General features: G+C 42.1%; 1 protein-coding gene across 10 annotated transcripts in view; it reads right to left on the bottom strand.

The window, feature by feature from the left end:
- The window catches only part of GIGYF2 (GRB10 interacting GYF protein 2), a 146710-nt gene that overhangs the window by 12847 nt on the left and 119605 nt on the right, over positions 1-14258 (bottom strand). For all 10 annotated transcript variants that reach the window (XM_045481735.1, XM_045481739.1, XM_045481738.1 and 7 more), the window contains 4 exons: positions 12328-12564; positions 3868-3990; positions 652-861; positions 317-522 (listed from right to left, as the gene is read on the bottom strand). In XM_045481735.1, the coding sequence (XP_045337691.1) occupies positions 317-522; positions 652-861; positions 3868-3990; positions 12328-12564 (776 nt within the window). The remainder of the gene's footprint in view (positions 1-316; positions 523-651; positions 862-3867; positions 3991-12327; positions 12565-14258) is intronic.

The following is a 14258-nucleotide window of genomic DNA, read 5'->3' as shown; positions in this document are numbered from 1 at the left end:
TCTCAAAACAAATAAACTTTATATATATATATATATATACACACACTACTCCTAATATTTATTAAGTGGTTACCAAGTGACAGGCAATGGACTAAGTGCCCAGCAATACAAAGAGCCCCTAGACATAATACAGGAATGTTTCTATGGGGAAGAAAGCAGTCACCAAACTACAGCCTTCCATGCTTGGACATGGATGAAAACAAGCAAAAACTGAAGAGCTACCTTTTCACGCCCACCCAATATCCCCACTCCACACACGCCCCTCCCCATCCCCCAACCCTCCGAGGAGCATAGGTGTGATCATTTTGAGCCCTACCTGAGACTGGCGTTGTTTTTATTTTTATTTGTAGAATTCCTAGGTCCCACCTCTTTCACTGCATCATCCCAGAATCCCATGTTGGAGTTTTTAGTGTCTGCATTACTCCAGATACTACTGACTAGGTCAGACGCCCACTGATTAGGGGGACCAGTATTTATAGAGCCCCAAACAGAATTCCCAATGCTGGTGTGCAAGTTGGAATGCTGTTAAGGAAGAAGAGACAAATGATGTGGTTAACAATACCAAAAATATAAAAAGAGAGTCCACAAAAGTTCGAAAAGGTCACTTCTAACACCAATCCACACCATGCGTGCTTAGGAAGCCGAACCCACCGTATTGTTCCGGGCTCTGTTTGGTTGCTGGTGCTGCTGCTGCTGCTGTTGCTTCTGCATCTGCCTGGCTTCTTCCTGCTGTATCTCTAGAAGAGACTTCGCAGTACCTGCAGGTTTGCTGACATTGCCCCAACCTGAGAGTTTTTGCTGCTGCTGCTGCTGCTGCTGCTGCTGGAGAGCTTTCATCAATTCCCTCTGCTGCCGCCTTTGCTGTTGCACAAAAATAGATTCTGGATTTTAAAATACTAGTTACGAATATCCAGTGTGGTAAATGGAATGCAAATACATAATAGCTGTACAAAATTAAGCGCCTGACAGGGTTAACTACTTTGCTTCAAATAAAGATGTAAACTACCAGAGGTACTGAAAGGAGAATAAGAAGATCAAATGCAGAATTCCTTCTTAAAAATTAAGTAGGACTTTTGGTTAAGTATAGAAATGAAAACCATATGAACTTCCTAAAGCCCTACCAAAATGACAGGAAAAAAATAATAAACTACACAGATACATACACATACATACGTATATGTGTGTGTATATATATGTATGTATGTATGCACATATACATATATGTATACATATGCTTTTAAAAAGCATAAACCCATAAGGACAAAAACAACAAAACAGATTTTACAAGCTGAAGAGCAGGGGTGCCTGTCCCTCTCTCTGCTCCCCACCCCCCGACATGAGTGCGCATGCACTCTCTCTCTCAAAATAAATAAGTAAACTTCAAAATAAAAAGAAAAAAAGGAAAGAAAAAAACTCGCAGGTCTTTAAAAAAAGAAAGAAAGAAAAAAGAAAAGCAAATAATGACACCCAATGTAACAGACCCAGTAAACTGAAACCTAAGTAAATGAAGCTCAGAAACAGGCTAATTCATCTAGAAAGCTCAGGAATTAAAAGTGTGGGTAACAGAGGAAAACCTGCCTGAAAATCTGTAAAAAGCAGCAGTTAAGATCCCAGCTGCCTCTGCAATGCGATGTAAGTGGGCAGCTCTCAGAAAACGGAAAAGTTCCTCTTTAGAGAGGCTGAGCCAGATTGGTAGGTTATTCTGTGGGGAAGCTGACCTAGCACAAAAGGATACACCTATAAAATACAAATAGATGGGAGGACTCCCCCAACAGAACAGCCCTGCGAGAGATCACTGCGGCAAAGCCCACCAAAGTCTTGTGTATGCCAGAATCTCTAATCCTAAATATAAATAAACAGCTCAGGACTGATTTGACATAAGCTTCTAAAATGAAAGCCAAAGATCAAATTAAAAAAAAAAAAAGAAATTCAGTGGAAACACAAACAAGGGAAAATGGGAACAAGCTAGCTTTTTTAAAAGGTATCAGTAAGTAATTTTAGAAAGGTAAGAAGTGAATTCAATGAAAAAAAAAGAGGCTATAAAAAGAAACACTTAGAGAACAAAATACTCAGGGAAATTTGAAATAAGATCACATACATTACAGCTCAACAGAAGGAATGAAACGGAAGATAAAGGAAATGCTCCCATCAAAAAAGATAAAAAGACAGGTTAAAAATAAGAGAGAAATTATGAGAAAAAAAAAAAAAAAAACAGTCCAGGGGGGCAACATACAAATGGTAAGAATTTGAGAAAGAAAATAGAACAAGCTGTGCAGCAAACCAAGAGCACCCAGATTTGAACAGGATGGGGGGGGGGGGGGCCATGCAAAGGATACCTCCAGGAAAGAATGAAATACAATTATCCTAGGTTTACCTACATGAGAAATATCTACTGAGTAGCATTTTATACCTCTTGAAGAGTGTGAAAAAGTAACAGTTCAAAGAGAATTAATCAAATGAAAACACAAATAAGGCAACCATTAACTTCTGACTGACTGAATGATGAACAAGTCCCAGGATTCCAACTCTGATGACCACTATTATTTTTTCATTCAGCAGAGACCAAAGATACTGGAACAGTTTCTAGTCTTAAAGAGAGTAGATCTATTCTGCTCTGCATCTACTTGTTGGTAACTTTTTAGAAAATAAATTATTTTACAGGAAGTGGTCCTTCTTTTTTTAGAGGGTGGGAAAGAAGGTAATTTTTAAGATGAAGAAAGTTTCACCTACTGGATAAGGTCAAGCACTCTACATGGTGAGTATGTATAGACAACTCCCCCTTCTCTGTGTACCCACGGCCTTCAGTGAACCACACCCCCCAGATCCAAAAATGATGACTGCTCTGCCTCAAGTCATATCCATGAAAAGCACTTTCTTCAAGACTCTGCTACTCCTGCCATCTTTTCAGAGGCCTCCCTAGATCACATGACCTAAAACGAGGCACTCAATTGCTACCACCACCAATTTTTCTCCATCTCCCTTCAACCCGAAGGCAAGCTTTATAAAAGCAGAGAATTTTGTCTGTTTTAGAATCAGCTAAACTCACCTACAACTGAGGAGGTGTCAGCAAATATGTGATGGATAAACGGACGAATGGATAGGTGAACGGATGAATTAATACGGTACCTAATAGCATGCTGAACCAAACCATTTTCTTATTCATTTTCTCTTCTGTCAAGAACTGTATTCTTCCCTTTCCTCCCTTTACCTCACTCTTCTGTATCCATCTTATCCTAATGATGAACTATAGGATATAGACTCACAAGTAGAGAGACTTTATTTCTGTCATATTTAAATTCTTCTAGGCTAGTCAGAAAACCCAGTATCCTTAAAGAGATGTATTCTGCATTCTAAAAATCTAATTTCTAAGAAACATATCTATATAAAACTCACCCATAATTATGAAAACTCCATGTACTTTTATTTATGAGCTACTTCTCAAGAACATTCACATTACCTAATCTTTTTTAAATGCTTATTTATTTTAAGAGAGCAAGTGAGCATGAGCAGGGGAGGGGTGTAGAGAGAGAATCCCAGGCAGGCTCTGCACTGTCAGAGCAGAGCCCGACTCAGAGCTCGATCCCATGAACTGTGAGGTCACGATCTGAGCCAAAATCAAGAGTTGGACGCTTAACCAACTGAGCCACCCAGGTGCCCCTCATGTTACCTAATCTTAATGTTATTCCTATCAGCAACTTCACAGTTGCTGGAGTCACCAAATTCTAGACTAAAGAGCTTAATGATGAACATCCAGTTCAGACACACAGCAACTATGACAACAATCATGATCTTTACTAACCACCCACCCATAATGCACCCCAGCTATCCTGGAACACTGACTAGAGCACTTTTACTTGTAAAACGTACCTCTTCTCGAAGCTGCCGTTCTCGTTCCTCTTCTAGTTTTTGGATTTCAGCCAATGACAGCGTTGCCTGGGACTGACATGCTGTTGTATTGGACTGCTGGCCCCACGTGGAAGAAGAGGGAAGCTAACAAAAAGGAAGGCAGAAGAGTTCATGAGGAAATGTGGACAGGAAACAAAGAGGCAATACTGCGTTATATATAGGCAGGGAATTCATGTTTCCTTCAACTCCACTTAAACATTTACCTCAAGATTCCATCCTGCAATCCTTGTGCATATTAGAATTCTCCCAGTTTGCTTTTGAAACTTTTGTCACTACTCTAAACCTCAGATTATTTTAGAACTTAAAATATACATGGTACACTTTTATCTACCATTTCGGACTGCAAATTTGTTACACCTGGCACTGATATATATATACAACAATAGACAGATATAACGAGTAAGGAGTAAAACAAAACAATCACTACATTTTTAATCCAAGGGGGCAATGAAGGACATGATATGCTACTTTTAGTGAAAAGCTGAAAGACAAGATTTCTGAAGAAAAAGCTGAGGTGGGGAGCTCACAGAAGATGCCAGGCATAGTTCTTAATCAGTATTTTATAAAAGTGAATCACTGTTAACCAGGCTGTAGCTTCTAGTCATGAGCACTAGGCTGTTTTTAATAAATAATTCTATTTTTCCTATCCTTTAAAATCACTGACTAAAATAGAATGTAAATATTTTTTGGGTCCAGAAGACTTTAATGTTCTCAAATGCTTGATTATTTTAAGGGAATCTCTTGGTTGTCTGGGCCAAAAAAACACACACTTTAATTTTGAGACATCTTGTGGCTCTTAACAAACAAACAAAAATAACAAAAACCAAATCTAACTAGACTTGAAATATGTTTAATAAAAATCATACAAACAAAATGCCCAAAAAGCCCCAAGAAGAATGGCTCTATAGCAGAAATCTCTGTAACCTGGAGCTAGTGGAATAAGGACACAGTTTAAGCTGTCACTGACATTACCAAACAGCTCTCGGAAGGAGTACCTTCAGCACTACAGAATACCATCGGTCCTGAACGTTTACGTCTGGGGCTGACAGAGGAGGTAGCAGGGGCATTTCTCTCAAAATACACCCCTGCTGTGACAGGGGAGAAGAGAGGAGGGAAGCTAAGAGAGAAAGACTGGGGACTAGGTGGGCAACATTAAGCACAAACGAACTCGTATTATCCACAGGAAATGACATATTGGAAGGCACTATCAAGATCAAATAAGGCAGTAGATCTCAAACACAACAGCAGCATTTGGGAAGGCCTGTAAAAATGCGGATGCCCTGGCCCCATATTCGATGAATCAGAAGATCCAAAGGTGAGGCCAGAGAATTTATATGTTTTTAATTCTGATGCATTCAGCCAGTAACCCCCAAAGCTATCTCAAATCCCAGATGTGTCACCCCAGCGTACCCTAGGAACCAATCCCCAGCCCTCTTCAGAGCCTCAGTCAGCACAGGAAGAGATGCACTCTCCCTCCACAAGATGGCCTGTTCCCCCTTCCGGCACCTCTGAGCTCCTTCCCACCGCTGTGCCAAAATACGCTTCACTGTACTCTATGCTCCTGACTCACAGGTCTGCTCTGTGGACTAATGGAGAACCAAGCCGTCTTCTTCACATGACAGACAAATGTCTGCAGATACCTATCATTTTCTTTAAGTCTTATTTGCGCATAGAAAATGATATCCCATCGCTCCGTCAACACTGCCTCAGGACATTTTCCAATTCAACCAATGTCCTGTACTGCCCACTCAGAGAACTACAGTTTATCAATCATACTTTTCAGAACAACTCACTCCCAAATCAGAAACTAATAGGGAGTTCAGCACATTCTTCATCACCTGAATGCCTCGTATCTTTCACTGAGGTAAGAAAATTTACTATTTTTTTCTGCCATGATATTGCTACCTTACTTTCCAGCACTGTACTTTATTTTGAAAAATAACCATTACACCTCTGCTAGGATAGTACAAAGTGCTCTGTAGACCCTCTCCCCAGCAAAATGGGTGAAAATTGCTTTTCTTTTTTTTTAATTTTTTTTTTTCAACGTTTATTCATTTTTGGGACAGAGAGAGACAGAGCATGAGCGGGGGAGGGGCAGAGAGGGAGGGAGACACAGAATCGGAAACAGGCTCCAGGCTCTGAGCCGTCAGCCCAGAGCCCGACGCGGGGCTCGAACTCCCGGACCGCGAGATCGTGACCTGGCTGAAGTCGGACGCTTAACCGACTGCGCCACCCAGGCGCCCCAAAAAAACTGCTTTTCAAAAAATTACTTAAAGCCTCTGGAAGTGAACATACAGGAATATGAAGAAACAGGTCTTCAAGAAAACCTGGTAAAACTCGGTAGGAACTGAGAGTCTGTGGTACTTGCACCAAGATCCATCCACTCTCTCCTGACTGCCAGCTCAGCCAGACAGAAGCTCCACTCCAGATAAGCATAGCTCAGAACACAGGCCCCCTGTCCCTGTCAACCGCCAGTCAGTGGGCTAGCTTCTTACAAAGAGCACAACGCCAGCATGTCCCCTCCTGGCTACAGCTACCTGCTGCAAAGGTGAAGGCACCGGCAAGGACAGCTGGCGGGGGGGGGGGGGGGGGGCCTTCTTATGCCCAGCCCCCAACTTGTGGAATGGAAACTCCCTTGAGTACAGTGCCACCAGGGCTACTAGGGTCCTGAGTGCCACTGCCCTGACTCAAAAGGCTACCATGCCACTGACAGAGCCAAGCCAAGAAAAATCGAGGCCGCTGTCCCTCCCCCAAGGGCTCAATTCCTAAGCAGAGTACCACTTAGAAAAGCACACCCCACCAGAGCTGTGACTCATACTTTTGCCTTGGGGTGGAGGTGAGAGGAACAGATGGGAATATGCAGAGTTCCGGACCTCTTCCTAAAGGAACTGACTTTATTTGTAACAGACTGTGGAGAATGAGAAGCCCGAGCCAAAGGGCACTTTTAAAAACAGTGGAGGCTAGGTGAAAGGCAACCGGGAGGAGATCAGTAGATTTACTGGAGATACACAGGTTAAACTGCGGGCCCCTACTCTGTCTCAGAGAACCAAGGAAATTGCTGAAAGAGGTTCTCCTGGGGTCAGAAACAATCTCAAAAATAGACCTCAGGAAGTGTCTCTTCAAAGAAGCCTGAATTTCACTGGATCAGTTGGTGAAGCAATCTACGCCCCAGGGCACTTCTGAGAACAGGAAAGCAATGCAGGTAGCAATCAGTGGAGGTTAGCAGTTAGACAAAGCTATAGACAAAGCTAGAAAAAGATAATCAAAGAGTCCTGCCAAAACCAGGGATCCCAGAGTGACCGTGGGCATGCCTGAGGAGCAGCAGCAGATTTCCATCCACCCTGTTGGGGAGGCAGTGAGAGACTGGGACGTCACTAAATTAATTCAGTCAGGCACAAAACAATGCTGGGGCTTGCAGGACCAGTAACCAGAGTTCCTACAACATATTATCAAAAACAAGTCCAGTTTCCAACAAAATAATATGAGAACTGTAAAGCGACAAGAAAGAATGGCCTATACGCCAGGAAAGAAGCTGGCAACCACCTACAAAAGTGACCAGATGTCAGATTTAACAAAAACATCCAAGTTTTATAAATACGTTCAGAGAACTAAATAAAACCTTGATTGAAGTGGTAAAGGAAGGCATGATGACAATGTCAAAACAAAGAATATCAATAAAGTGATAAAGATTATTTCTAGACCAGAAGGAAATCCTGGAGTTTGAAAGCCGGGTAACTAAAAGGAGAAATCACTAGAGGAACTAAAAGTATATCTGAACTGGTCAAAGAAATTAATGAAACTTGCAGATCAACAGAGATTACACAATCCAAAAAACCGACTGAAAGAAAGAATGGAGAGAAACGAAGACAGCCTTAGAGAAATGGGAAATATCACTGAGCACACCAACATGTGTACAATACAAGTAGCAGGAGAGGAGAGAAAGGAGCAGAAAAAATATCTGAAGAAACCATGGCTGAAATCTATTTAAAAACATTAATTTATACATCCAGGAAGCTTAACTATAACAAGATAAACATAGAGATCCTTAATTAGACATTACTATGGTAAAAATGCTGAAAGCCAAAAAGGAGAAAATCTTAGGGGGTCTGGGTGGCTCAGTCAGTTGAGCATCGACTCTAGATTTCAGTTCAGTCGTGGGATGGAGCCTTGCACTGCTCCCCCCCCCCCGCCCCGCCCCCAAGCTGTGTGTGGAGCTTGCTTGGAATTCTCTCTCTCCCTCTCTCTGTCTGGCCCTCCCCTGCTCACTCGCACATGTGAGTTATTTAAAAACATAGAATAGAATAGAATAGAATAGAATAGAATAGAATAGAATAGAATAGAATAGAATAGGGATGCCTCTGCCTTTAAAAAATAAAGACATCATTACTTCAATATTCCACTTTCAAAAACAGACCAATTAGGTGGAGATCAACAAGCAACTAGGTGACACTATAATAACCGATTGGACCTGAAAGACATCTATATATAACACCCGAGCCAGCAACAGTAGAATATACATTCTTCTCAAAGAAAGATCTCCAGGATACATCTAATGAAGGTAAAACCTAAGATATAATATCAACTTCAATAATTCATTTAAAGGGAAAAACAGCAGTGCCTGGCTGGCTCAATCAGTAGAGTGACTCTTGATATCAGGGTCATGAGTTCAAGCCCCACATTGGGTATGGAGCCTACTTAAAATACAAACATAAAGTAAAATAAAATAAAAATAAAAATAATATAAAGTATGTTCTCTGATCACAATGAATGAGAAATAAGTAACAAAAAAGAAATTCTGGAAACTCACAAATCAGTAGAAATTAAACAAAACACTTCTACATAACCAATGAGTCCCAGAACAAATCAAAACTTATGGGTAGCACCTAAACCATACTTAGAGGGAAATTTCTAACTGCAAATGACCATCCGAACAAGAAGATGTCAAATAAATAAACTAACCTGCTACACCTTAAAATACTAGAAAAAGAGAGGAAATTAAACTTAAAGCAAGCAGAAAAAAATAATAAAATTAGAGAAGTTAAACAGATATAATAGGAACAGGTCAGTAGACTCAAAGGCTGGTTCTTTAAAAAGATCAACAAAATTAACTTAGCTCGACTGTCCAAGAAAAGAGAGAAGACTCAAATTATTACAATCAGGAAAGAAAGAAGGACCTCACTGCTGATCTTAAAGAAACAAAAAGGGATACAAAGGAATACCAACACCAGCTGTCTGCCACTCAGATAACCCAGATGACGATGACAGATTCCTATAAAACTATAAACTATGGGGCTGCCCAGGTGGCTCAGTCAATTAAGTGTCAACTCGATTTCGGCTCAGGTTGTGATCTTACAGTTTGTGAGTTCAAGCCCCATGTCCAGCTCTGCACTGACAGCACAGAGCCTGCTGGGGAGTCTCTCTCTTTCCCTCTCTCTCTCTCTCTGCCCACCCCTACCCCCCACCCCACTTGCACTGTCTTTCTCTCTTTCTCAGAATAAACTTAAATAAGAAGATTGTAAAGATGCAAACTACCAAAAACTTACTCAAGAAGAAACAGACAAGCTAAATAGACCTGTTAAGAAGCAAATATATAGAATTAGTAATCAAACAACTATCCACAAAAAAAAAACCCTAGGCCAAATGGTTTAACTGCCGAATTCTACAGAACATTTAAAGAAGTAATACCACTTCTTCACAAACTCTCCCAGAGTACAGAAGAGGAAACATTTCTCAACTCATTTTTCAGGGCCAGTATTGCTCGACATCATTAGTCATCAGAGAAATGCAAACCAAAACCACAATGAGATATCATGTCACACCTACAAGAATGGCTATAATCAAAAAGTCAGATAATAAGGATTAATGAGGATGTGGAGATATGTGAATCCCCATATACTGTTGGTGGTAATGGAAAATGGTGCAGCCACTTTGGAAAATAGTCTGGTAGTTCCACAAACCATCAAATTTAGTTCTCTTATGACCCAGCAATTCCACTCCTAGGTATATACAACTACATAAAAGCTCGTCCGTGAATATTGATTTATAGCAGCAATACTCACAACAGCCAAAAGATAGAAACCTCTCAAATGTCCATCAGCTGATGAATGCAAATGTAGGATGTCCATACCATGGAATATTATTCAACCATAAAAAGGAATGAAGTACTGAGCCGTACTACAGTGTAAGTGAACCTTGAAACCATTACGCTAATTGAATGAAGTCAGTCACAAAAGAACGTAGATTATATGATTCATTTCAAATGTCTAGAACAGGCAAACCTATAAAGAGAGAAAGTAAGTTAGGCGTAACTTTGGGCTGGGAGAATAGGGAGTAGGGTGTGACCGCCAAAGGATTTTTGGAGGAGGGGCCTAGGGTGGTATTGAAAATGTTAAAGTCCACTGTGGTAATGGTTGCACTTATCTGTGAATATACTAAAACTACTGAATTGTATACTTTGGTTTAATTATATGGTATGTGAGCTGTATCTCAATAAAACCATCTTTTTTTTTTTTTATTTTTGGGACAGAGAGAGACAGAGCATGAACGGGGGAGGGGCAGAGAGAAAGGGAGACACAGAATCGGAAACAGGCTCCAGGCTCCGAGCCATCAGCCCAGAGCCTGACGCGGGGCTCGAACTCACGGACCGCGAGATCGTGACCTGGCTGAAGTCGGACGCTTAACCGACTGCGCCACCCAGGCGCCCCAAAACCATCTTTAAAAAACCTTTTTCAGGAGAGCCTTTAGCCATTCCTCATAACTGAATCTCAAATTCTTTATCTTCGTGCAGAATGTTGATCTATAAAACATTGGAAGATAACAAGCCAAAGCCAGACACACAACAGATACAGTCAGAGAAGTTAGAGATCTGGAGGTTACCCATGACTTTTCTTCCCCCTCAGCCCCACCTTCTTATCAGTCACCATATTCTATGATGTGGCCTCCAGGCCCTGAAGACACAGACATATGGGTTCTAATACAGGGCTCTGCTCTCGCTCCTGAACATTTTTACTCTTTGGTAAAACACAGGTATCCACACCTAAGCTTTTAAGTGTGGCTGCAAAGATGAAATGATGTAACATATGGAGAGCTGTCGTCCAGTGCTTGACACAAAGCAAGCACTCAATAATCAGTGCTATCTTCAATTCCTCCTTTCCAATCCCATTATCGCCGCCTTCTCCTTCTGGACTGCTCCATCAGCCCCTTGCAATCACTCTGCTGACTTCGTTTTGCTCCTCCCAAATTCATCTTCCATTTAGATTTGCTCCTGCACATCTGAGTGCTATTTCCTAGCTGAAAACACTCGAGTGGCCCACTCTGTTTTACACACCTTTAAGTCCTGGTTCTCTAATAGAGTATATACAAGCCACGGTGACCCGGACCCTGCCCATGCTTCTCTCATACCTCACTCTCCAACAACAGTACCCACTTTCTAAATTCCCCCTGAAGTACCACAGTGTTTCTGAACTTCATTCCTCTGCTCACCCCAGGTCTTCTCTCTCAAAAACCCCCTCCATTCTCCAAACTGCCTGTTGGGCTTTTTCTTTTTTTTTTTAATTTTCCCTCACTAATACCTCAGTTTAAAAGTTATCATTTTCTAGCAAGTCTTTCCCAACTTCCCACGTGGACAGGGGCTCTCACATTTTAGTCAGAACTCCTAGAGGCTTTGTTTGAACATAGATTGCTGCATCCCACCCCAAGAGGTTCTGGAGTGGGTCTCCAGAGTATCTGCATTCCTAACAAATTCCCAGAGGCTCATACTCTGAGAACCGCTGCCTGATGCCATCTCTCTCATTACACTCACCACTCTGGATTCGAGTGTCCCATTCCTATGTCTTTCTCCTGTGAACCCCTGAAGACAGGACACACTAAACCACACTGCTAACCACAGATCCCGTGTAAAGTTATGTGGGCCCTGCCACAAAGCTGTCCCTCTCTCCCAATTACTCTCACTCCATCACTCGTGCCACAACTTTATGGTCACCAAAGGCTTCCTCTCTAGGAGCCTCCCCAGATCTCCCTTTGTGCCTCATTTCCAGAAAGTCACCAAGTCTTGCTGGCTGCTATTAAGGGGGGGGGGGGGAGGAGATGGGAAGAGAATCCTAAGCAGTATCCATGCTCAGCACAGAGCCTGACATAGGGCTTGATCCTACGACCCTGAAATCATGACCTGAGCCGAAATCAAGAGTTAGACGCTCAACCAACTGAGCCAGCAAGGCGCCCCTAGAGCATGTGACTTTTGATCTTGGGGTGGCGAGTTCAGGCCCCACACTGGGCATGAAGCTTACTTAGGGGAAAAACAAAGGAAGCCACAGTGGTAATATTCAGAGTAAAGAAAGCACACTGCGCCACTGCTCCTGCCGCTGCTGGCATCCACCTCCGAACACTGGCGAGCAGCGTGTGTGGTGGGCGTCTGGGCTTCACCTTCATTTGCGCCAGCTGCTGCTGCTGCTGTTGCTGCTGCAGCCTCCGGAGGGCCTCTTGCTGCTGCTGCCTCTGGCGCATTAACTCCTTCTGCCGCTGCAGCTCCAGCTCCTTCCTCTTCCGCTCCTCCTCTTCATGCCGGAGTCGGGCCGCCTCCTCTTCCATTCTCAGCCGGTTCTCCTCTAATCGACGCTGGGCTTCTTCTTCTTCCCGGGCCCATTTTGCAGCCTCCTCCTCCTTCCCAGAAAGAAAAATAAAAGAGAATAAAATTTGTTAAAAAAAAAAAAAACAGTCTGAATCACTTTTGAAGGCTTTGTCAAAAAGCTATAGATACACCAGAAAAATCAGGAACTTTATGATGATGTAAGACAGAAGATTTCTTTTAAAATCTATTTACAATAGCCACAAAAGCCTAGAATGCTCACAGGATAAAATTATAATTTATTTGCTAATTTTGTCATAAAAGAAATGTCACGTTGACCACTTGTAGTAAGTACTGATCTAAGAGATCACCCACCAACTGTAGCAAAGCTTCTGGCAACTGTTCCTCCATTAAGGCAGAGTTAGCTTTTCAGGATGCTGAGTTTGAAAACCTACCAGGACCTTGCAAGGACAGATTACCAGGAAAGCCTCACCCAGTTATGGAACCAGAGCAACCTTACAAGATCATTTAAATTCCATTCCCGATTCACACCTCTGGAGGTCCCACAGGTCCTTTGGAACATCTCTCCTTGACCTATTGTCCCTCCCTCTACTACTCTGTCCTGTACCTTGGCTCATTTTCCTTCTGCTTCCCTTCTTCAAAGCCATTCCACTATGCCCTCTGGAACGCTCCTCGCCTTCCTCCACAGAGTCTGCTTACTGTGCCTACAATGCTGGTTTTTCCTGATAGCACATTCCCCTTCATTTTCCAAAACTGAAGGCAGATGTCAACTACTCTATGAATGACTTCCCTAGTCTTTAGGAGGCAGACTTCCCCTCTGCCTTTTTTCTTTCCTTTTTTTTTTTTTTTTTTTTTTAAATAGCCTTCACGTCTAGCGTGGAGCCCAAGGCAAGACGTGAACTCACGACTCTGAGATCAAGACCTGAGCTGAGATCAAGACTTAGACACTTAACCAACTGAACCACCCAGACACCTCCCTGCTCCCCCACCTTTTCATGGTCTCCAATTATACCCTGTCCTCCTGTTTGCTCCTATACCACCTGTGTCAACAATTATTTCTACCTATCCAACAACCATTCCTTTTAGGCGTCTTCCTTACAGACAGAGCCTCTATGTCACCTCAGAGGTCCAAAATGCCAGATTTTGCTTCCAATGTAACTAGAATCATGTGATATGATTTAGGCCAAAGGGATGCCTGCTGGAAGGCTTCTAGAGAAGATATTCTTCTGAAACAAAAGAAGCACAAGAGAAGGGCCATTCCCTTACAGGCTTTCCAAGGATATGGTATACAAAACGCCTAATTAGGACATGAAAAATCTAAAGTTAAAAGTCAACCCGCCTAAAAAACAGAGCAGAAGTCTGCAAAGGACGTGGATCCTTAATGACACCTCTGAGTTACTCAAGTCGTAACTGCCTTACTTGACATGTGATCTGTTGTTTAAACTATTTTAATGGGTGATGGGCATTGAGGAGGGCACCTGTTGGGATGAGCACTGGCTGTTGTATGGAAACCAATTTGACAACAAATTATATTTAATAATAAAAAAAAACAACAACTATTTTTAGGTGAATACTTTGGTGTTGCAGCTGATGTATCCTAACTGTGGCATTTATTTCTTGTACAATCATTACCAACATAGCCTGTGAACTTCTGAGGACAGAAACAATTTCTTCAAAAGTTTCACACTCTACCAGAGAAACATGCCCAGTAAGCGGCATATAGTACCTCAACCAAACATGTTAACTGTTAAATGAATAAACCAAATGA

The sequence above is a fragment of the Leopardus geoffroyi genome, chromosome C1, assembly GCF_018350155.1.
Source record: "Leopardus geoffroyi isolate Oge1 chromosome C1, O.geoffroyi_Oge1_pat1.0, whole genome shotgun sequence".
Classification (NCBI taxonomy): Eukaryota; Metazoa; Chordata; class Mammalia; order Carnivora; family Felidae; genus Leopardus; species Leopardus geoffroyi.
This window is presented reverse-complemented; position numbering and strand designations above follow the sequence as displayed.